The sequence below is a fragment of the Lepisosteus oculatus genome, chromosome 10 (genome assembly GCF_040954835.1).
Source record: "Lepisosteus oculatus isolate fLepOcu1 chromosome 10, fLepOcu1.hap2, whole genome shotgun sequence".
Lineage (NCBI taxonomy): Eukaryota > Metazoa > Chordata > Actinopteri > Semionotiformes > Lepisosteidae > Lepisosteus > Lepisosteus oculatus.
This window is the reverse complement of record NC_090705.1, coordinates 35,093,580-35,119,580: the sequence shown is the minus strand read 5'-3', so window position 1 is coordinate 35,119,580 and position 26,001 is coordinate 35,093,580. Positions and strand designations below refer to the sequence as shown.

General features: G+C 35.0%; 1 protein-coding gene across 1 annotated transcript in view; it reads right to left on the bottom strand.

Moving 5' to 3' along the window:
• Positions 1-22,427, bottom strand: part of fam135b (family with sequence similarity 135 member B) — a 66,883-nt gene extending 44,456 nt beyond the window's left edge. The window contains exons 1-2 of the mRNA XM_069195141.1: positions 21,928-22,427; positions 586-682 (exon numbers count right to left, since the gene is read on the bottom strand). Of these exons, the coding sequence (XP_069051242.1) occupies positions 586-662 (77 nt within the window). The 5' untranslated portion in view covers positions 663-682; positions 21,928-22,427. The remainder of the gene's footprint in view (positions 1-585; positions 683-21,927) is intronic.
• Positions 22,428-26,001: the final 3,574 nt, after the last annotated feature.

The following is a 26,001-nucleotide window of genomic DNA, read 5'->3' as shown; positions in this document are numbered from 1 at the left end:
TACTTTATTGATCCAAATATCTTTCCCATTTTTTCTTGAAGGGTGCTGGGGATTCATCTTCAATACCATGGGATTAGAATTGCTGTTTTTGCAGATTTATTTCAGCAATGTTATAAAGGTTATAACATCATACCATTATAATTTAGCACCTCTAGTGCATTTGTATAATGTTTTGCTCTGCAATCCCTGGCACTCATGTCATGTTTTCACTGTACTTTGCTCCACTGCACAGTGATTATACCATGAGAATCCATTCTAAAATTTAATTAGAAAATATATTTTCAAAATGTTCCAATGATTTTGTTCATATTGATGAATGGACACATTGTATAGTTGATTAAGATTTATTTTTATGATTAATAAAGTTTCGGATTTGTTACCGCACGTACCATTTATAAAGAGGGATTCCAGCAAAATATTTTTTTTATTTGGAAATGTGTGTGTTTATCATTAAAAAACATAAATCATATAAAAATAAAACATCACAATGTAAAGCATCTAAAGCTGAAACAGAAAAAATGAACCTAAAAGAATATACAGGTATATATGTCCCAATGTGACAGCAATAAAAAAATCTCTGCTTACCCTCTTTGAAACAGATCCACATTGTGAAACTTGTGTAACTCCACAGAAAACTCCACGGTTCCCTGTACTTCAGACATGATCTATTCCAGTGCATCACCTAATAATAAAAAGAAAGTTTTAAAACGTAACTTTTAATAATTTATTTTTAACAGTATAATGTATTTAATCATCAAATATAAAGTGCATATGTTATTAAAACGAACACTTTTTAATGTCTTTATTTTTAGAATAAACCAAAACATTTCTGAACGAGATTTCACATGCAAATGGTCCTAGGACTGAGATTAAGCGATATACAGTAGCTACAACTATGAGAGCCGCACATTCAAATATTATAAATAATATGAATGTATTCAAACACAAGCTACAAATATTTGCCCTCGATCAAAGCTAAGTCTGTGGAATGTATGTAATGGCAAATTTTGTTTATGCACAGTTTAAATGAATGAGCAATGAAAATTAAATGACATAAAATTAAACTATTATAAAATAAAAGTGCCACACAATCCAAGGGAGTGTTTGAGAATCTTTAAAATAAACATTAAAAGTGCATTTCTGTATGTTTGAACACCACAAGAATTTGTCTTTAAGGGAGAAAATGGAAATGACCATTTCACATTACCTTTTCATTCTACTAATAAGGTGCTATAAAAAAGTGCAGGATTCTAATAGAGAGGCAGTTTAATTCTCAAGAGCGGCTGCGATTTCCTTCCATAGTATGTTTAAAAGTAGGAGAGTTATTAAATCACACCTTATCAATTGATTATGATTCTTAAATGCAAAACTCAATTCAAACTTTAGCAACCATTACCTAATTGAGAATTGACCTCAAAAATGAAAAGTGTTTACAATTCCTGCATTGCCTGCTCACAGGCAATGGAATATGTCGGCACAAACTCAAAAGGATCTTTATTCGGCATACTTCTCACGTGACCTAGGAATGTTATCATGAAAACACATCAGTGAAATGCTCTGTATTAAATCTGATTCTGTCTTGATTACCCTTAAAGCCATACTAAGGTCTGAAAACACTAGGTAGTGGCAGCAGACTTTCCTGTTCCTGGCATCCTACAGTGTTGGCATACAACCAATTGTCATTATTCCAGAGTGTCCCTAGTGTTTTAATTTCCTGGAGTGGAATTCTAGCTCTTGCCACTCTTTTCATGCTTCTTCCATAATAGTACAGATTCTACATCTGCGTCTTACTCCATGAGTTGCTCTAGAAAAGTAAGACACCCCCCCAGGTAAGGGGTGTTGGTTGGCACTGTGGTGCCCATGGTTACTGTAATTCCTTTGTTAACCTGGTAGGACACCTGACAGGAAGTACAGTAACAGCCCTTCACAGGATAGGGCCTGCATGATATTTTTGGCATGTTTCGCCCAATTTTGTTTTGCCATTTCATTCTGCACATCACAAAGCCCAACAGAACTATACCAGCACTTACTCCAATTTGGGAATACTCTTGAACAAGCACTGTCCAAAAACCCCACATCACATTGCAGTTCGGAAAAGCCAGGACAGGGGGCTGTGTGAGTGCCCCTTGAGAACCTGAAAAGTCTTCACACAGTTCTCTTTACATTTTCCACTCAGCCAGGGCACAAGCGTCTACAAAGTTCAGAGCAAGCTTCCAAATAGCAGAAGCGTCAACAAGTCTTCTCAGCTCTTTGATGCTGGTGAGAATAGGTCATGCCTCTACTGCTCTAATTTTGGAGGGGTCAGTTGCTGCTCACAGTTATATAATTATATAATATAACTTGAAATCTGGAATCTGCAAGTTAGACACAGCTTTTACAAACAGCTTTTAATAGCACTTGCATTGTATTTGGATCCAGTATTGTGTTGTGAATGTAACACCTTTCACTGTATCTCCAGCAGTGTGGTGTCTAAGGCTGCACTATGCAGATTTTTTCACAGTTAGCAAGTTCCTTAATTACCTTCTCTGCTGCCCTGACGTTCTCTGTTTCCCAGTCAGACAGGATGGAATGCCAAAGCCATATCCATATCACAGGTCAGATCCAAGCTGATAGCCTCTGTTACCTGCTCATGTATGGTCGTGACATCCCTCAAAGGAGAGCTGTGAGAGTCATCTCATCTCATGGATCTTTCAGCGTGGTTCTATCTAGTTAAATGCTGCAGAAGACATCAGTCTTCTCTCGATATCCCTACACTTCCCTGCAATTCTCTGTTGACAGCACATAAGTGGTGGAAAATTGCAGTACAAACTCTTTAAGAAGTGGCTAGCATTCCTGTTAAGTCCAGGGGTATTTCTGGTGCTGGACCCCTCAGTGCCTCTATGGTGCTATTGCCTCTCTCCCTGATATGTCTCTGAAGGAAGGCCAGCTGTAATGTCACTGCACATTATCCACTCTATGATACCGGTGTTAACCTCTGATTGTGTCTGAAGCATTATAAAAGCATTTAAATAATGATAGAGGTATTTGTACAACAAGCACTTCCAAAGAGTCATTTGTGGCTTTAATCTAGGCAAATGGGAAAGAAAATGCCCTGAAGACAGTATTGTGGTAAACAAACGCAAACATAAAATAAACTCTAAAGATGAGCTGATTTTAATATTCATTGTCAAGCTGCATTTTAGGGGAAAATTATAATATTTTTTGACTTGTAAGCTTTAATTAACAGCATCCTTCATTTATTAATTGAAAAATAATATTCACTGGATATAGAGCTCCAAATTAGTGTTGTTTTCTCTTTTGCTTGGTTGACTTCCTACCCTTAATCTAAATATATACTGAGAGCAAACAGATTGGAGCAGTTTAGCTTCCTTATCTTTTAATCTATATACCAGTCTCATTTGACTAAATCCTTTGTTTTAAAAATATTTGTGACAGTTTTAAACAAAACAAATTAAGCTTAGCATTAGTGTTGGTCTCTGGTGTTAAAAAGTGAGTCATCAGTGTTATACAGTAGGAATGGTACTGGAATGACAGGAGAAAAACAATCTCAGTACAGAACCACTGTATTTAATTAGTCAACAGTGAGTCATTTGATGAATTACTTTCCTCGATCGTCTGTATACTTAGGAAGCAATGCTATAAAGCAACGTGTGCTTCATATCCAAAGCACTACAATAAATTCAAGCAAGCACCAAAGTTTAGCCTTTCATTAAGAAAATGTCAAGTTTTTAAAATTTGAAGAGGGTATTGATTACATAATAGCTATAGGACATCATCAATAATTTTGAAGAAATTTAAATTAAATTAAAGATATGAAAAAGACAATGCTAATTTCAAATAGTTCAGTTGCTGGTCAATTTTAATAACATACAGGGGGCTCAAGAATTATTGGCAATATTGATAAGGATGAACAAATACAGTACATAGACAGCACAGATAATGAGCTATATTTTATTACTAAAATGGGGGAAATGGGAAAGCTATCAGGCTTTTTTTTAACAAGATTATTTCAAAACAAATGGTTTTAAATGAATATTATTTTTTTCTCAAAAGAATAGGTGAAAATGATTGGAACCCTTACGTTTCTTAAGCAAATAATACAAAATGAATTCTGCAATAAAATTATGCTTATTTAAATACTACTCAATCCTAAGGAATGATTTTTTTTCACAAGGGCATAAAAAAAGAGGTAACACATGAGAAAACCTTTTGTCATCCATCAATCATGCCTGGGAAAAGGCAAAGAACTGAGAAGTGGCTATTGTACGAATCAGATAATGGATACAAAAAATACATAAAAAACCTAAATATACAGTACGACTTAGCATTAACAGGGCAACAAATTAACCACTAAAAACAGAAGTTACAAGGTCAAAGGGTCACAGCGGGAGAACGTCAGTTTCTGGTTGCATCTTGGGGTCACCAAATCTCCAAATCAACAATTAGACAATACATCCATGCCAACAATCTATTTGGTAGAGTTTCCAAAAGAAAGCCTGATAACAAAACCAATCTGCAGCGACTGGAGCTTGCCAGACGCCATTGGGATTTTGATTAGAACTGGGTGCTGTGGTCAGGTGAGGCCAAAATGTAACTCTTTGGCCACTCGCGCCATCAGTATGTTTGGAGTCAGAATAGAGATCGATACAAAGAGAAGAACCTCATACCCACTGTGAAATATGATAGTGGATTGTTGATGTTGTGGAGCTGTTTTGTTTGCCACTGGCCCGGGGCCCTTGTGAAAATCAATGGCATCATGACCTCTAACAAGTAACAGGATATTCTGGCCAAAACTCCTGGTTGACGCTCCGAGAAAGCAGTGACTTTGCCGCAGGTGGACCTTCTAGCATGACAGTGACCCTAAACACCCCTCAAAATGAACAAGGAAATGGTAGACTGCAAACAAGATTAACATATCTTAATGGCCATCTCAGTCTCTGAACGTAAACCCGATTAAAAGCCTGTGGTCTAAATTGAAGAAGGCAGCCCATAAGGACATGGAGGATCTGAGAAATGTCTGCGTAGAGGAATGAACCAAAATCCCTCCCAATGTTTTCTCTAATCTGATTACACATTATAGGAAAATATTTGTGCTGTTATCGGTGACAGGGAAGGTTGCACCAAGTACTAGAAACAGGGGATTCAATAACTTTAACACTTATGTTTTTGATATTATGTATTACTGTACAATTACATGTATTACTCATTAAAAAAACATTTGTTCTGAAATAATTGTATTAGAATAAAAGCCTGTAGTTTTCTCAAGTGGCATAAATATAGCTCATTATCTATGCTGTTTATTTTGTATTGATTTTATTCATGTTTTTAAGGGTGAAAATAATTTTTGAGCCTGATGTACTGTACTGTATATTGAAGTATATTGAAATTTAAAAATCTTTTTTGAACCTGCACAAAACATACCTCATTGGCATTCGCCAATCAAAGGCTGAGTAATCAAATAACTGAAAGTAAAAATGGAGTACAGTATATACGAATTAGTACATATTCGGGTCAAGCGCACTTTAGAAATAACCCTATAAAAACATTTTGAAACAGTAAAGGAGTCACATGCTAAACATAATTTAGCAATATCACAAAACTGATAAAATTATCACTGCTGATCAAAAACCTTTGGTAATTTTTTATCTCCAAATAAATACAAATGATTTTTATGTTCATAATTTACCCAGTTAATTCAGAGCACCAGTCTAAAGTCTATTTTTGTCAACTACCCCAAAACAAGAATTCAGAAATATCAACACATGCTTTAAGTTCATTACAGCCAAATACTGTGAAATATCCAGGGCAAAAGTTGTGATTTTTAAGAAATGCGTTTCACATAACATAAACCTTTTTTTAGATTCTAATATTTTGCACCACAGTTATATAACTGAAAAGTCTGCCAGTGTACACTAAATACCCAAATACAGTACCTGGCATTGTGACCTCAACATTCAAAGAAAAATATCAATCAGTAGACTATAATAAATCATTCTTTTTTAAAATACAGTACATGTTTCTGTATTTCTAGTAATCACAGCGGCAAATGTTGTTTTCCGCAGTTGTCTTCCATCAACATTCCAATTAGCTGGCACAATTACATGTATGCAATTGTAGGCTTTTGCTTTGTACTGTAAATATATCACATTTTACACCTTGATTTAGTTAACTGAAGCTATTTCTAAATTAAAAAGGCATAATCGGTTTTAATATCACTGCTTCTTTTGTGTTATTATAAACACCACCTTAGCCTGACAATATCAATATTCTGCCTGATGTACAGTAGCTTGCACACACTGAGTACAGATTGTAAAAATGACTCATACAGTATGCCAGGTGATTACTGCTCTGTCTTTCCTGTGAGGCTGGGTCAGAACTGTATTATTCCAACAAATATAATGCTTGAAATGTAGGAAGGTTCATGGTAATCAATATAAATATAGAAAAGCAAAGAATAACAGAAGAACATTCTAGCCATCTTTTTTATCTAATTGTTTATACTGCAGTACATTGCTCCTTGCCATATCCTAGAGGAGAAATATCCACAACTGTGTTAATAAAGGTGCAATGAACTGCATTCAGCTATATTGAGAAGTGCCAGCAGTTCTTAGCCAGACCTGATTTAAGCAGTTCTTCTAAGCATGAATCTACCTGTGTGGAACATTATTAATGGTACTGAATTGCCTAAATGTCTGATTGAAAATCTCAGATCAAAGGCTTAACAGGCTGCCAGAACACACCCGGTGAATTCTGAATAGTATCTTGGATCAAGAAAAGCCATCTGTGCAAAAACAGTGTTACCATATTAAGATGCAGGGATTCATGCTTTACCTAAAATGATCCATTATTCATTTCTGTGACATTTAACATGAATAAAAATCTGATTATATAATAAATGTTGTCTCACTAAGAATTTTTGAACAGATTGAACATAATTACTTCTAAACTTAAGAGAAGAAGGTTTGGTTTGTTGAGATGAAATTTTCATAATTTCATAAATCTAGTGTAAGGAGTCTTGCTGATGAAGAAGATCCAGTATATTTATCAGACACTTTTGACCATGCTCCTATAATACAAATCTATAGTGCAACCACCACTATAATGTGAGTTTACCAACAGGGTTTATTTCCCTCTAACAATTTATTCAATTCCTGATACCTTCTGAAAACGACATTATTCGAGTAAACAGTATTATCTTAAAGCAAAGTAATTAACCCCTGACCTGTTCTGTAGTGTCTCTTCTGTACACACTGTGCTGTACACGGATGTATAATCCCGTTCCATAGCTCCAGTTTATATGATTGTTATTCTACTGTATTAATATATTCTCCTAGCTGCTGGTAGTCACTCTTAAAGAAAGCTATAGTCAAACTACTGTTGATACATATTGTTGATAAATAATTCCAATACCATAATTCAGTATCAGAGCACCGTTAGAGATTAGTTACAGCAGTAGTGTCATTAATATCATAACTAATATTAATATTATATGTATTAATATATTCCTATAATATGTTCCTTTGTTTTCTCCAGTACCTCCATGGGGTTACAAGTTGGAACATTATGCTTACAGACTGTAACTGAATTTTTCAAATGTACAGTAGTGTAATAGTACAGGAAGCAGACACTATATACAGTAAGTACATGAATAAGCAATGAAATAGAACTAGAAGCAGCTGAACAGTGAGCTGAGGGTATTACTGTTGTTGTTGTTGTTGTTGTTGTTGGAGGGAAACCAGTCCTATGAAAGATAATTTATCAACTGCTACTTTAGTATTCATGAAATGTTAAGATAAAGCATAACTGCCTTTTTCAATGTGCTCATACTGTGGCAATAACAACATCTGCCCCTGTTTGTCCTATTCTACCATCAAACTATATTAAGATTCAGCTATTACATCAAAATAATTAGACTTATAATAAGTCTCGCAAGTTTTAATTAATTCACCACATTATTAATATTATATATGACAAAGATCAGGGAAGTCAGAAACCCAATAATCACAAATCCTTTATTTTCTGAACTTCTTTCCATACAATATGTCAGCCCTCACTTGAAGTCACTGCTATATACAGTATCATGTGCACCTTTCAGGCTTCATGCTCTTAATTTTAAAATGCATGGCCAGAATCCTGCAGTTCCTGTGTTCATGCATACCTTAATGTTTTTAGAGAATCCTGTTTATGCATATATGCCGATGAATCTCACAATGGGTTTTATTTTTGCTTTGTTTGTTGTGATGTTGTTTATAAAGAACAAGAAAAGGGACAGCATAATTAATAATGTTCTGTGTTATAACAAAATGTTAATTTTTAGGTTAATGAAATATCAGAATTAATCAATTATCTTTTAATCCAGCAACCATTAATACATACTAAGTGGGGTCATACTCCAGACAGAAACATGCAAAACAAAGACAAGGACACTTTTACAGACACCGGTTAATCTGGTAAGCATTGCTTTGAAAGGAGAAAATTGAGGCACCTAGAATAAACTTGCACAAACCTGGAGTTTGTTTTTTGGAAACTCTACAGTGAAGCTATCCCAGTTTTAAACTTAATCTAGAATTGACGTACTGTAGTGTACTGTGAAACAGGAGTGCTAACTGTTATGCCATCCAAGAACAGAATACAAACAAAAAGTATTTGCATTTTTCGAGCTCAAACTTCTTTTAAAAAAAATTAAATTTTCTCTGGAAAAGCACATCTTTTGTTCGTTTATAGTCCTTAATAAACATGCCTTATTATTTACCTCAAGGAAATTACATAGTGTACATAATTACATAAATATTTAAACCTGAGTCCATGGAAATCTGAAACAATAGACTACTGTTGGCTTATTCATTTAATTTTAGGCAATCTAAAATGTGCTCAACCCCCCAGTACATATTAATTAAGACTAGACGGTTCGTGTTGAGATAGGTGAAGTAAAAAGATGCATTTAGTCTTGCTCATTTGGACAAGCAGCTTTAGAAGTGGTTGAGAAGGAAATGGCATCAATAAAACTTGTGAAACATTATTTCCCTTTACTGCTAGTAAAACTGTAATATTGAATACCCATCCATCCATTTTCTAACTATTTTACCCAATTCAGGGAACCTATCCCAGCAAGTGAAGAATGCAAGGATAGATACAGCCTGCACTGGCCTGTCAGTATCAGGGCACACACAGACACAAACACACACTCGAGTCAGGGCTAATTTAATCTCCTAGTACAGTATGTCTTTAGACTGTGGGAGGAAACAGAAGCACCTGAAGGAAACCCATGCTAACATGAGAATATACAAACTACACTTTTAGTTCAAGGAATTCAACCCAGGACTACAGTGCATGTGAGGCAGCAACACTAACCATTGTTCCATTGTGCAACCCATAATATGGAACATTTATTTTATTAATGTTGATATGCACATACTTAGACTGTTGGTAAATGTGATACTACATTTTCATGAAATATCTCAAATGGGTTTAATAAGGACATGTACAGTACCATGCCAATGATATATACTGTGTGTTAAAGACATACCTACATTACACAATTTAGTCTTTGTGATGTAATGATGAGAGGGTCTTTATTTACTGAAACAAGGAATTAGAAATTGAAGCTGTAAATCGTGACAGTGCTTTGAGAGTATTAAAAAATCAGCTGGACAGAAAAACAAGCAGTCACTGCACACAGATTCCAAATATACAATAAACAATTTATTAGTCCAACCTCAAAACTCAAGATGAATAGTATATTGTATATGTCAAACAACAGGTTGTGAAATAAACAGTTAATCATTTGGGGTTTATAAATTATATACACTACATAATTAAATGCATAATAAACCAGATATGAATTGATAATGTCATGGTTAAAAATACTGTAGCATTCCACACACCACCAAAGTTTGACTGTCTCATGATCTCTGTCCTTTCCTCCTTGCTTACTTTTTTTCCTCCTCTCCTATAAAACGGAACGAAAGTCTCTATTCTATCTCTTTCGTTTTGTGTCCATCCAATGGATAATTTATTTCCATCTCTGTCTTCTCTCAAGCCTTCCTCTTACTCCCTGCAGTGACTAGCACAGTGCTGTAAATAATAGGGCAATAAATCTGTGTGTGTCCGATTCACCTTCTTCACCAGTTTTTCTTCACCACCTGCACTAAGAAACACTGGAGCTATCCACAATACATTGACTATATAACATCTTATGCAATATATACAATACAGTATATATAGTGCATACATACAGTAATACAGTTATATATATAGTATGTCAAGCATTGCAATCCCTTTTTAAACTGGAAATCGTGGCTGATGACGACTGTGACATCATTCAGGTTGCATCTTCAATTGCAGTTGTTCAGCAATTTTACAGATGGCAATGTTGGACATTTATCTTTACCACCCATTAGAGACCTTTAGAGAGGACTCTTTCAGCTGCATTCCTAGTGGCTTGCACGGGTCCAAGATGCTGGTCAAGGCAACAAGGATTATCAGAATTCGATCAATAGATTATTGTTTTTGTGTAATATGAGTTGCGACAATGATGAAAATTAGAATTGATAACACAGTCACTCCTGGGACCTGCTATAGTACAGGTACTGTATGTGCATGGGAGCGTGCAGTGTTGCCAGTGAAAGCTACATCACTCTCCCCGTCAATGTCAAAACTTCCAACGATGCACAGTGTGAAAAAGCATGAATGACCCTGACAAGTGAAAGTTCCTGGAAAGAAACAAGTTCCCTCTAATTTCCCTCAGCAAGGGAGTTCCTTTTCTGCGGGTCAGAGGATTGTGACAATGAGAAAGGTTGATTAACAACTGGTGATTTCAGAAATTTGCAATCTGTATATTACAAAATACCTAAATAAATGGCACGAAGACACATTGTCTCTAAGAACAGTTCACCAATACAGGTCTTGGAGCCAAAGGTGAGCATCATGTTATATTTAAGTTCCCATTTCCAAAAGCTGTAAATCTCTTACAGTAGGCCTGTTTAAGTAATAAGCCCAGAACTCATTACAACACAATAGTCAAGACGCAAGTCAAGATGTGACTGCTTATTATGTTAGACAAGAACATCTCATGTTGTTTTTTAAATTGATCATTTATTTTTCTGAATGCTTTGAGCATATTTTTTAATGCACTTCATAATAATTCACAAATACAAATCCTGATTCTAGTATGGACACTTTGTTTGTGAATTTCAAATAAAAAAAACATAACTTATATTTGGTAGTATGAAAGTTTTACCATAAAAACGTACTGTAATACATACATTATGGATATGAATGGTACAAAAATACCACAAAAACACAAAAACAAAAAGAAAAAAGCCAGTTTCACTCTTAGTAGTGGATAAAGTAGTGGATAGTACATGTGGAAGGGAATGGAAAGAAATAACAAGAAAGCTTAATGGAATGATTAGTTTTTTGGTCCCTTCATGAAGATTACAATGTTCTTACTACTACAGTATGCATAACACTGATATGCAAGAGGCTTATTGGTCTGCTGAAATTTTGTATCATGGTTATGCAAGAAAATAGGATTATGCTGAGCAAAAGGGATTATTTTCTATGAATGGTCACGATAGGAAAGGCTCTGAAATAACTAAGGAATAAAAAGGTTTTCTGTCTTCCTGGATTCGTCGTTCCTGGTACTTTTATTGAATCGAATCATGCTATGAAATCAGCTTTTGTTTTGATTTTCTTTTCCTGGCAGCTACAGTATAAATATTTGCCCGTTTAATGGCTTCAGATTTCTATTAAAATACTTTTTGGCAGTTTCCTTATTCTTTTAAAACACAGAAAGAGGTACTTATGACAACAGAATATCCTGGTATAAAATACATTATTGTTGAATATATGGTTATTTAATCATACAAAGTACAGTAGCATGTAAAAGCTTCTTTCAATAAGTGTTGATTCGCGGTTTGCAGACCCTCACTTCAGTCCAGCCTTCTGATTCTACCCACTCCTTCAAAGAATTATATATTGATCATTATATAATATTTTTCACACATACAAAAGAAAAATTTGATTTCTTTTCTTTATGTTCAAATCAAATGTAAAATCATTTCAGGTTTAGCATGCACCAAGTGGACTAATTTGAGGACAGCTAATTTGGAACTTTCCTAAGGAACATCCCAACTGCGGATTTAAACAGTTCCATACACAACAATTATTAGAGCTCTCCTGATTTCAGTGCAGAATGCACTAACAATCTAACACATCGCATTGCAGAATGATGTGGAGCATTCATGAGCAATGCTGGTCTTTTTATTGCAAACGTTTTTACAGATATGTTTTTTTCTTGGGTGTAATGAGAGGGAGTTTGGTTAAGACTACACGGTTTGTGATTTTACAAACAAGCCAGGTAGTTAGGACTCCAGTTTCATATCTCATTCAAAGAATGGAACCTCCAAGAGCAAAGTGTCCCTTGTCACCATATTATTGAATTGATTTAGAAATTCTGCTCCAGAGGGAACAGTGCCATCTACTGTGGAGTGTGTCACTGTTGCTTGTTCACCCTGCTGAGAATGATTCATAAATTAATGACTCTTGAAGGTGACTCTGTGAGTCATGAATTTTCCTCCCACACACAAACAACGTAAGGATTTTCTGGTTCGGTTTCAGAATTGTTTGAGCTAGTTTCAGGTGGTACAGTACACATTTTACACATCTGCTTTTATAACTGGAAATGTGTCTTATTACAGATTAGATCCCTATTACAATAATTTAAAATCTTGGTAACATTCATTAGGATATGCATTGGTACGTTAAGTTCAAATAGGCTGCCTTGACAAACTACAATATTACTGTGATAAAATAAATCAAGTTATCACTACTGTATGATTTTGCATGACCTTGTGCATCATATAGTGTCTCATACAGTTAAGGTTATAAGCCGGCATTTGAACTGTGGATGTGGTCTGTGAATAAATTAACTATTGAGATACTGTTAAGTGAAACTGAAACCACCATGTTTCCTGCTAAATTATTTGTAGAATGTGTTTTGTCTCTGTTTCTTGTATAGGTAAAACCTTAATTTTAATATGCATACAGTACCTTAACCACAGTGCACTGCATTTTTCCCCTTGAAGTCTATTTCTTTTGCCATTATTGTTTATGATTGACTATAGACAATGTTTACATTCTTAAGCTTTAAAAGTCAATTTGCACAGATGACAGAATACAACTGTATTCAATGTGGTCACTGTAATTTTTAACGTCAGGTTGGATTAACGAGAACTTGCTTTGCTTCCCATTTTAATATGCCACCATCATTAGGCTGTTACAGGTTCAATGTACAAGGTGCAAAAGAAATTGCAAATGTTTGTAAATTGTGTGATAATCACACGTTGAAATCGGATGCCAGATCAGTGTGCAATGATCTTAAATGCATCATTTTAAGGCTCAAATCACATGAGATGACATCATTGTCACCTCCTTATCATTAGCTAGAAGCATGTCAGCAGGTGAACCAAAGTTATACTCCCAAAGATGTTGATTAGCTTGGATGATGCAGGTTTTTGGTAATTCCTACATATTGGTGTAGGAATTGGTGGTTAAATAAACATTTGCCAGAAGTATTGGAATTACTAGCAGTCGTATCTGAAAATATATTTTTAGTATAGACATTGTCCCAGAGATATTGGCAACATTCCAATATGGTAAAAATATTGTAAAGCAAGTAAAAAAAAACAAAGTCAGATCAATCGTAAGTACAGTATACAGTCTATTGATCCCAGCAGTAGTGAGTGATGTGCTCTAAAAATAATGGCTGTACTTTTACTCTCCTGGTGGGCTAACCTTTATAACTCATCATAAATGTTCTGACTTCAAAAGAGCCTAAAACAATATACTCATCAACACATTTCACTTGTTACTAGGAACAGATTCATATGTTCAAAGCAAAGTAGGTCTGACAAGCTCAACAACCTTGTGTTGTCAGTAAATTTCTAAGGTTGTTGTCTATGCATTTCCCTAAGAATAGTTTGGTGACTCTACACCAGAATGGTTTCGAAAAACAAAAACGGTTATCAGCTTGGCAGTCTCACACTGCCAAGCAAAAAGAAAAGTTTTTTTTAAGAGACTGTTGCAGAAATATTTTTTTCATAAAACAGCAGAAGCATATAAGCTACTAAATATGGTGTATTAAAAGAACACCTGATATGACACTCCTTCATTGGCGAAGACAAGCAACAGGAAAATATACCTAGTTTTTTTTGGAAAATGCACAGTATTCTCTCTGGTCTTAATTTCATGTTACCCTTGTACATACTTTCTAATAAATACAGAACATAATGGCCAAATTTAGTTCATAACAAGGACATTTACTGGAATTTCAAAGACAGGGCTCATTTCTTTTAATTTAATACCTTTATTTTTAAAAAGGGAACTTCCCAAAAGGTTTATTTTACTATAATTTCTTTGAATGTAGTATAAGCAGCTACATTATCATAAATAAAGTGTGTAGCATAATTGCTTTATGATACCTTAAACCTTAGTAACAGAAAACCAACTAGAAAACCTTCAACCAGAATTGGAAAACATCCATTATTTTAGCAGCAGAATGCTGCACTGCAGGTTATCTGCAGAAATCTAAATGTCAGGCTAGAACCAAAAACAATAAATATGGGATTTTATAGTATTACAAATAAAGACATAATACCATTTGTATATTCCTAAATACAAGTGTTGTGTTTTTGTTGTATCAAACGTGATTGGTTTATTGGACAAACTCATTCTTTTAGTATACTAGTCTGTTAAAAGTTAATCATGTAATTTATGTGATCTTGCATACAATATTATTTGCATAATTACTGTGTTGTAGTCAATTTAACAAAAACGTTCATTAACTGCTTGCACATATTTATCTTTGGATTCTGACACACTCATTTTGTTACTGAAACACATCTAAATTGATCTGGCTTCATGTGCATTAGAAATTACACTAATCAGTAAGATTCTTATAGTACACTCCAGTTATCTTTTGCAACAAAGAACTTCATGGCAATAAAGATAATTAACAAAAAAAACACTGTTATGGCCAGCATTTGTCACACAGTAGGGGAGGAATATCATTGTGTATGCATACTGTATAGTGACAAACGGGGGACAAGTCCACTACTGGTTGAGATCTTTTCATCTACATTCATTGCAATGTCTTGTAGTGTAAGGCAGGAAACAGGAGCCTCACAAATGTTACTTCCAAAGTGATTTGCTACAAAGTGCATTTCCAGCATGGGACTATATACAGTACCTATCTTCTACCAAGATGAGTTAAAATAAATGCTTGCTCCAACTTTAGAGCCCCTGCTCACTTAAAAATACCTCAATGGGTTTTGTACTCTGCTTTTCCTTTAGCGGAATAAGCAAAGGTCTCAATGGTTCCTATCTTGCCAATAAAAGGCAGGACCTGAACTTGTCACTACCTCCTATACCCCTTGAGGCTAGCTAATAACAAACAGCTGAGTTTCATCACACAGGAGGTTAGCTAATTAGAGTTACCGCTGTCTTACTAGAACGTGGCAGAGGAAACTACAAACATTAGAAGACAGGGTTATAGGGGGTAGAGTCTCGGTACCAAATATAATCCTTCTATAACTTTTGATTTGATTGATGTAGTACAGTATATAATATGTGTAATACTGTACAATTATATTTTAAGAAGGCAATGGTACTGGTAAATCTACAAACAGACTACTTTAGTTCTACAAACAGATGAATGTTATCTGTATGTCTTGTACTGGATTCTAGATTTCACAAAAAAAGCTGAAAATACAGCTTATGGTAATCAAGTAATTGTAATACTAGGTAATATTTTCTGCATAATGGACACTAATTAACAAATAATAAAATTGGGCAGATTTCTTTTAGGAAACGTTCATAGCATGTAGTGTGTGATATAATGACTAGAAAAATTACATTGACAACAACAAGATATAAACTTCAGAAAGTAAGTATTGCATAAAATATTTTAAAACAGAACACTGAATCATATGTTTTTGCATATGTACTGTATGGTTACAGTTTAACTTTTTTTTTTAGGCTTCCACTTTGTTGCCATACAAGATCTTGTCCCAGTGGACTTCAAATTCATAAAAATTTAGTTAAAAACTAAACAATCTCTATGGGACTGTACAAAAAATTAAGATACAGTTTACTCATGAAAGTTATAAGTTAATCTTGTTTAATAGTATACAATTATACACACAATATAAATCTATGGTCCAACATTAATTTTATTCTAATTTACAAATTGTAAAAAATATTAATTGGACATGAAGTGTGGCTTAACATTGATTAAAGTTAATGGAATTAGAATCATGCAATAAAAAGAGTGAAAATATCAACCAAGGTCTAACTCAGCAAGCAACAAATTACACAAAGAAGTTAGTTGTGAGCAGATTTCAGAAAGACAGGGGAAAGGAGAGATGTCACAAGAACAAGGACTGAAGTTGAGTGACTTGAGAATCGTTTGCTTTCACAAATGAAGTGATAAACTGAGCCTGTATCAGCCGCAAAACTTTAGATTTAGACCATTCTGCAATATATGTATATTTCAATCGTTTTCTATCTTTATTTTGACTGTTATACAGTACCTTTTATAGTGAATAGTATACTTTTTATTAATTTAGCTCTGAAATGATTAAACCTTAGCAACAGACAAAATTTCTTTGAGAGTCTAGAGACCTATACCTAGAGAGTCTAGAGTCGAGAGACAAGTTATTGAAAAGGATTAACAGACAAAATTTCTTTGAGAGTCTAGAGACCTAGACCTAGAGAGTCTAGAGTCGAGAGACAAGTTATTGAAAGAATTGGTGGAATTCACCAGAGAGAGAGAGAGAGAGAGAGAGAGAGTATGTTGTGCCAAAGTGTATGCCTTCTTAATAGCTCAATGAGATTTAATTAATTAAATAGAATTCAGTTTCATATGAAGATGCCTTCATCTGCAGTTTATAATTGGGAGAAACAAGATGCTTACTATACCATTTTGATGGCTATGATGGATCTTTTCTTGTAACAAGCACCTTGTACACCACTTGTAGACACAACAAGCAATAGGAAACACCGTATATTTCAAAATTCTGTCACTGAATTATATCCCCAGTCTAATAGTGCAGTGGTGCATCAAAATTCAACACAAGTAACACAAAAGCAATTTAGTACCGTTCAGAGGTGAATCCCACATTTCCTTGGGAGCCCATAATGGATTAAAATATATGCATTATCCTGAAAGAGCATTACTCCTTGTGTCATAAAACAGCGGTCATGCTGGTAAATAATGGTAAGTTGTTAAATCACTTTAAAACAAATCTCCTCTAAAACAAATCTGTCCTCAAGGGCATATGGTTCTTAACACAGGTCCTTTCCAAACTGGGAGGATGTAGAAATACCCTCAGACCTTAATATGCAAAAGTTCCTGTGCTATTTAATCATTCTTCCAACAAAAAAATAATGTAACATACTTTGAACTGATGTGTAAAACAACTAGGATGAACCAAACCTAATGGTCGTCCAACACCTGGTAAGCAACTGGCTTTGCAGGCACTAAGCACGAAAGGTGCAAGCAATTTAAACTAGCACTTATACTGTATGTCTGGAAACTTACTCATGAACAGTTTTAATACGGGACACTTTATACTTTAATTATAAACCCCAATGACAGGATTGAAATGCAGAACTGGCAGGGGATACTCTTAATTGGTTGTCTCCAGTTAAATACAACTCCTTTCCCTGAAACAAAATGCTGAGTGAAAACCTTCTAATTTGTAGCCTGTGAGTGACTGTCTTTATGTTTCATCAGAAAGCTCAACAATATACTGTATAGCCAGTGAAGCAATACCCCAGAAGATTAAGTGAAGTGGTTGTTCCATCTTCTACCCAATTCTTTGGACCAAACTCCATGCAGCTTTCATATCTTCAAACCTTTAAAGATACACTGGGGACAACATTTTGAATTAGAGTACTTACAATACATGTACACACATCCAGACCGAAGTGAAACAACTTTTGAGTGCCTTGTATTGCAGGAGATAAAATAGTTACAGTCCACAGGCCTTAGACAAGAAAGCGAACAGATGACCAAGAGATGTTAAATCCACTTGCCATGTTTAAAATACAATGATCACTGATACTAATTGCTCAGAGTAAAAAATATTTTACAAACACCTGAGAAAATATAAACTAAAATATACTGTATAGGCAGTCTATTCTTGAAACAAATTTCACTAAGAATCTTATTTGTTTACCAAAATGTCAGGTGCCTTTAAGTGCCATATTAGATTAACATGCATGCCATTAGTTTATCAAATGCTCTTTATAGACAGAATTGGCTGATAGGAATAAGGGTTGGCCCTTTTACATATCATAATGCCAGCTCATACTTAAAGAACATGAAATTGTCTGTTTCATATTATTAACTCTTGACTATACCATTGGGAAAGGTGAAATAAAGTGACACTTTTCACCATAAGGCTCCATAAAAGTCTCATACCATGAGGTACAGTAGCAAAACAAACTCAAAATATTTACTAAAACAAGTCTGTCCAATGTTGCTTCTGTATCACAAAATGGACACCCCCTCCTTTCAGACCATAAGAATGATTTTAACTGTGAATTTCATTTATGAAAACTGAAACAGAAATTGTTTTTTTTTAAAATAAGAAAAGATAAGTACTACAATAGCTTACATAAAGCATTCTTACTGAAAAAAAAAAGAATCTACACAAGGCTCAATTTTAGCTTAGCTACTTTGATCCATCAGGCTGTAGAGGCAGTATCATGCCAACAACCCAAACCTCTTTACTGCACTATAATACATAAAAGAGTTTCCCTGTCGATCAGTTTCATTATCCCAATGGGAGGGACTATATGGCATTTAGCCACCTATGTAATTTAATGGAGCTGTAAATAGAAATGTACTGAAAAAAAATACTTTTAACTGTGAACAACATTTTTTGATCAAATGACAATACTCAGATCTAAGATGTATTTTTAATACATGTAACTGTTTAAATACACTTCTAAAACCAACAGTTCAGTACTTTTGCTCTTTATAATCCTCATAACATTATTTACCACACTACTGCTGTATCTGCAGTACCAGTAAGGAACTGTCAGAAATACAATGAAAAGTCCACTCAGGAATTTTGACATTGTTTAATGGTTAACTGTGATCTACACAGAAACAGGATATAGTTTGTATAATACAGTATATAGTATGTGTACGCACAAATCTGTAAAACAAATGTATCTCTGAACAGATTGAGTAAATCTGAATGGGTATTTAATTACATTTTCTGTTCTGGGTAGCTGTACTGTCACTTAATGTACTAACATTTTGTTATCACCTTTAATGCAGTCCTCATTAAACCGGTATGGTGTGCTATAATGTGCAGAAAATGAAAAATATAAACTATCCTTCTTGAAACATGAAGCTTTTGCACATGCGAAGCCTTGAAGCCATACAGTATATCAGTATTTGAGCTGTTTTCTGTTAAGCATTAGCCATTAATGTGAGGGCTTTATCACCGTAAGTAGAGTAAAATAATCTCTTGATGGTCCAAGCCATGACTTGTGGTTTAAATAGCAACTAGGGAAGAACTAGGACTGTGGACACCATTTTGTTTTAAGACCAGTATCTTCCCATACATCTCATTAGGCATTGTGATTGTAGGCTATCTAAATATTTTTAAATAACTTCAAAGCAGGATTAAAAATAGGTTTAACATCCATTTTCTAACCACTTTATCCAATACAGGGTCTTGGGGTTGCTGAAACCTATCACTGCAAGCAACAAGTACAGTACAAAGCAGGATACACTCTGGACACCAGTGACGTGACTGGCAAAAAAACACTGAGTTGACAAACCAAAATATTGAGGCAAGTGAACCAATAAATTTGCCTCAAAAATATTTCCTCTATTTTTTCCAACTAAAATGAAATATTAAATTAAAGAGAATTCAGTCAAAGTCAATCAGTTACGACATACAAATGTGTTATGTTATGTGAGTTACTCTTCAATAATTCAAGACAGTAATGAATAAAGAAAGGCTACAGTTCCTCTCAGAGGCAAGTTTATGACTAGATTTATTGAAGGAAGGTACGATAAAATTACAGGTATGTGATGATTGACTTTGTGCCTGGAAAGGACACTAACAAACAACTGCTGATAGACACAGTACAGTGCATGTTTAATGATACTACAACACATTGTACAGTTAAAAGAATGTCTGGATCTCATGAAGAGTCCAGTTTAACACAACATGACTGTTGTGCAGTCATAATCAATGCATTGACTATGTTCCTTCAATCACTTACCATAATTAATCTAAAAATGCTTCCTTACACCAATACACACTTTAGATGAATGGATTTGGCAAGCTGTGTATTTTTATGTTCACCTTAGGTCACAAATTCAATGGATGTATGGTATGGTCTCTATGGATGCCAGCTGACGACATTAACAATATTTGCTTGAAATCTTGCCTGAATGGCTCTGTTGGGAAAACATGACGTTATCTTACTGGAACACTGCCCATGCCATGTGTCATCTGATTATTTCAACCATTTCATGGCACTAATGTTCTACAAAACACTACCACTAGATTTACAAGGCCTTGTCCTCTGAATGAAGATGAACTAGTCCATTTATTGCATATTAGAAGAAAACACAGATAAACACATGTAGTTTTAGGAAATGTACAGATAAACACATGTTTAATGAAAACCGTTAATTACATTTTCATTTTTTTTCATCTGAATACATTAAGTATAAAGAAGAATATTGTGCACACTCGTAGTTCAAAGAATCAATTGCAGCTCATGCAATGCTTTATGAATGAATATTCTATTCAGTAGCATGCTTTAGGTCTATATTTCCATAAAATGTTACATTTTAGTGTTCACTTTTTTTATTAGGACATAATTCCTGAATTATGAATTTCTTCTAATTGTGGTTTATTTTCTGATTTAGATGATAATCTAACCTTTATGCTAATAAAAAGCAATATTACTTCATATTTCAGAGCATGATTAAAAAGCATCACTTCCACCAATTCTGTGTGCAAGATGGAAAATGGGTAATTTCTGAAAAAGAGAATTCTGAGATTTGTATCAACACGTATTTATATAAAATATTTTATTAAGCACATCTTTACTGATGACAACATCATAAAACTACCATAGGAGTAATCTGAAATTGGGCCCTTTGATCATTCTGATAAACACTATGCTACTTAAAATGAATCCTTAAATGACTAACACTGAAATAGATCAAATCTGATGTACAGGATGTTTACAATGATTTTTCAAATAAAAAAAAGGTTTTAAATATCTTCTAAATCTGTGGTTTGTCACAGATCTATTAATATTCTAGACAACTGTTTCTTCATTAACACTTGCTAGAGCCAAACTTGCAAACATTGAACTTGATCACATTAAAACGTAAACAGAATGTGTAAAAAAAAAGGTATTTTAATGCACCTTGGACACTGCCTACGGATTTCCGTGTTGATATTTTAGTACTAGTAATAGTTGCCGAAAAAGTATATTAAACTGCTGAAATGTGCTTGTTTATACAGTAGCATTTACGTGCTATCGGATTTATTTGAATGTCCAATTCATGAGAAACATTAATGTGACAAATATACCAATAAGTGACAGAAAACAATAGCTGTAATACACCAAATTATATCAGTCTGTGACGTTTATTAAAACAGCATCATACCTTTCCTAAAAATAACACTCCAATGCATTGTCGGGTTTCTTGTATTTCAAACTGTAAGCTTCGACATTATGAACGCGACCTGTCCCAATCAAAAAGCAGCGCCTCCGCTGCATGTTTAACAGGATACACTTCACTTCAATATGGTACACAGCGATCCCATTTTAATTCCAGCTATGTATATATAATGATTAAAATAATATCCTTACCTGTCACACTGCTGCAGTACGACAATTTCAGCTATCCTCTTCCCTTATTCCACTTTATCTCTCTTTCTTTCCTTTACCTGTAATAATCTTTATTGCACGGGTCTGCAGATGCACGGCGACAATGTTTCAGTGTTTATTGCTATAAGCAGCTCGATGTTACTGCTGCTACTGTTGCCATGGTTATTCAATCAGCCCCTCTACAGTGAAACTCTCTAGCATGCATACGTTTTCCTAAGACCAAAAAAAAATCAATTTTGCTAAGTGCTGCGCCAGTCTCGTGGTGCCGTTGATTTTCTTCCGTGTCCTTTTTCTTCACCTTGCGCTGGACCGTTCCTGTTCCCGGTGATTGTAAACCGTTAGTTCAGTTTTTAATGTTTTGGGTTTAGTCGCTTGCACAGTGCATACAGTACTACAGTCAGACTGATGTCATAGCAGCCTGGGAAACAAAACTAGACTGCAATCAAAAGCGAATGGCCGATTGACCGGTTTAGCCTACGTGGGGGGGAGATAATGAATGATTTGATGCTTAACCTGTTTATAACCTTGGCTTTAACAAACTACGCCCGTGTTTCCCTTTATGTTTTATCTTTCAGCTCGCCTTTCTATATGATCTGTCATATTCACTACAATATTGTTGTTGTTCAGCATATTAAAGGCTAGTATTACCCGCTTTTCAAGAACCATAGTAAATGATTGCAGCCTTGTTATAAGTTAAGAAGAACTGAACTTTTCTCTATTAAGAAACGTGCACTCAAACATTAATTGAGCACAGTACATTAAAGTGGAGAATTAAACATGGTTTGAAATCTGAAACTTTTGAAGTCTGGAACGTTGAACACTGTAGTCTTTCATGCCCTATCTTGTTGAAAATCTATTAGAACATGGTAGATTATTATAATCGATGCTGATGATAATAATGTAACGCAACAGGGGCTCAGGCGGGCGCCCTTGTCGCATCTAGTCGGCCCCATCCCGACTGGAGGCTCCAACCCGGGACTTCCGCGTCTCTCTGCAGCGACCTAGCCCCGTGAGCTAAAGAGAGATCTCTCCACAGCCCAGTAGCTGTGGTCCTGCTATCACAGGGAAGGGCGGTGACGTCACCCGCTCTGGTACGCCGGCTCTTACACAGTGCCTGTTGGCCGTAAGCGTTACAATATAATTGATATGATGGCATAAAATAACTTACCAATGAGAGTGAGCTACAGCAAATCATTTAAAATATATACTGTATACAGTACAGTAGCTTCTTTGGCTGCTAATTGCTAATTGTTCTGAGGATCTCATCTAGCAATTTCTTGAAAGAAGCCAGAATATCAGCTTCAAGAATATGGCTAGGTTCTTTATTGTAGACTCCCTCTATCCTGTTGTATGTCCAAGACTGTGCCTGCCCCTGTTTACAGTGAACTGCTCTGAACTCCAGTTTAGTAGCTGGACAATCGGCACAGAGGAGGCTGGAGGTATGGGTTGAGCTCCGGTAAAAGGGGTTTATTGCCCTTTACTATTACAGTGGGCATGTTACATTTTACATTACAGTTATTTGTCCTTTACAATCACAGTGGGCACGATAGTCACTAGGGGAAGGAGAGATAGAGAGGGAAAGAAAACCCATAGTCTCCTGTCCCATGAGGCGAGAGAGAAAGAGAAGATAGGGGTCCCCCCCTTATATAGGATGATGCAGAGGACACAGGGTAAAAGGTGAGTGTGGAGCAGTGCAGTTCATTACCAGAGGGAGATTGGAGCAGAATGCTTTGCTCACTTTTCATTGTTAACTCTGAAAGATTCAGTGACTTTGTGAATGTGTTATTGAAGACCTTAATTACTTGAGTCGTGTCCCTTCATACTGGTCTCTGTTAATGTTAATAATTCAATTCTTTACCCTGTTTGTGTTGGACAATCCTTTCAGTCTGTTACTGTGTCTTGGTGAATATCTCTGGACTGATTCCAGAATAGCAATACTTTATTCAGTATGTACATATTTTGTTATGCCCAAATGTGGATGTCATAATCTAAATGAGGGCTTACTAATTCAACTTTAAAATAACATATCTTGCTTTACCTTTCATAGTTTTCATTGCATAGAGTTTCAGGAAACAGCCTGTGAAACCCAAAAATAAATATGGACATTTTTACCATGATAGCTGGTATGTAAATATGCAATAGGGTTTATAGTAACCAATTCCATGTTGGGAATCCAATAGTCTACAAATTGGTGAAGGTTCAAGACCACACCCTACCCAGAATTGGTCATCCCACTAAACTTTCTCCAAGAACAAACGATAAAATCATCAAGAATCATCAAGAGAAGTAACAAAGAATATCAGAGTATCATCCAAGGAAGTGCAGGCCACTCTTGCCTTGGATAATATAGCTGTTTATGACTCAAGAAGATGACAGAACAAGGGGTATTAATGAAAGGTTGGCACGGAGAAAACCATGATCTATAAGACTTCTGGAACAATGTTCTCTGGATAGAACTCTTTTGCCTCTTTTAAGAAAGGCTATGTTGCTAAAGGCTAAGGAACCACATCTCAGCTGTCAAGCATGGTGGTGATGATTGTTGTCTGAGGACCTGGACATCTTGCCAAATGATTCTCTCATTAATTTTCCTTACTCTATCTTCAGGTTTTAAAAATCTAGATTAATGAAGGGTTTCTCTCTGGCAAACTGAATAAGAAAGTAAATAGCCACATGTACATTTTCAGTGTCTTTTTCTGACATCCATATTGTTTTATTGCTCTGAAAACACCTAACATTCTTTTGAAGTATTATTATAATGTGAAATATAAATTAATGTCTGTAATTATTATTACCTTTTTGTCACTAACAATGTATTTCTGTTTTAATGACATTGGACATGTGATGTCAAGTCACTAGACCTACTACTGTATATTTAATCTACGGGAAAAGCAAGGACAACCATTGAACAGCAATCCTGGAAAGTTCTTGACTTCATAAAGTCACTTACAAATTGTAATTGTGCAATAGGAGTGTCATTCAGCAGAAGCCTGAAACCTGGAATTACAACATCTGCAAAAACATGGAGACATCATGGACCAAACTCACAAACAGACACAAAATATACTACCAGGTGTGAAATTATAGAACAACTGGGTAGCTTTAAAGCTAAGCAATTATGTTTTATCAAGATGTTATATTTCCCTATGTGTCTCTGAGACAGTGTTTCAGCTATGGACTTAATTTCTAAAAGCCCTGACAACCTGAAGTTTAAAGGGAGATTTTGTCTCAGTTATGAGAGATATTATCAGCTTATCTCCTTAAATCAACAATCTGTGGTATGATTTTTCTTTCTTTGTGGATATTTTATTAATTTCACATCATGAATCCCTGTTCTATTTTGACTTTCACAGAGAGGTATCATATCATGTAAACTTTTCTTTGATTTTTACTTATTTTTCTTTCACTTGGGGTTTTCTACGTTCTTTTTAATCAAGAAGCAATGGAGGAAAATCATTAATTAAACAATAAAGAAATGTAGTGGAATTTTAGAATACTTATTAAAATCAACAAGTGTAACCAAACAGATAAGGGCTTAAACTAGTAGCCAGCCCATTGAGAAATATTGCGAATCGGCCAAATAAATCAGGTGAACATGGAGATCTGGGCAACTATGTGGCTTTCGTTACATTGAAAATTGACAATTTCTCTGTATGTCTGTGAAGTATTACATTGCTACAGTATGTTGAACAATTTCTAAGTTTCTAAGTAATATGGTATGCTGATGTGTTTTTCATACATTACTTTGCCTCGAGCAAGTCTCCCTACTTATTGTATATTTAATTTCAGTGTAATAAGCAAATTGTTTTTCAGCTATAAAAATGAAAGTAAATAAGAATGATTAACGTTATCCATACATCTAACAGGGTGAACATGTTTCATATCTTGACTAGTTTTGAAACTGCATGTTCTCTGAATGTCTGCCAAGGCTCTCTAAAAATGCTTCATAATTTATTTTGTGTGTTTAAGTGCTTAAAATTTATCTTCTTGTATCTTCTCCTATCTATCTTCTTGTGTTCTTAGAAAGCATAAGCTTCATGCACCAAAGTGTCAAACATA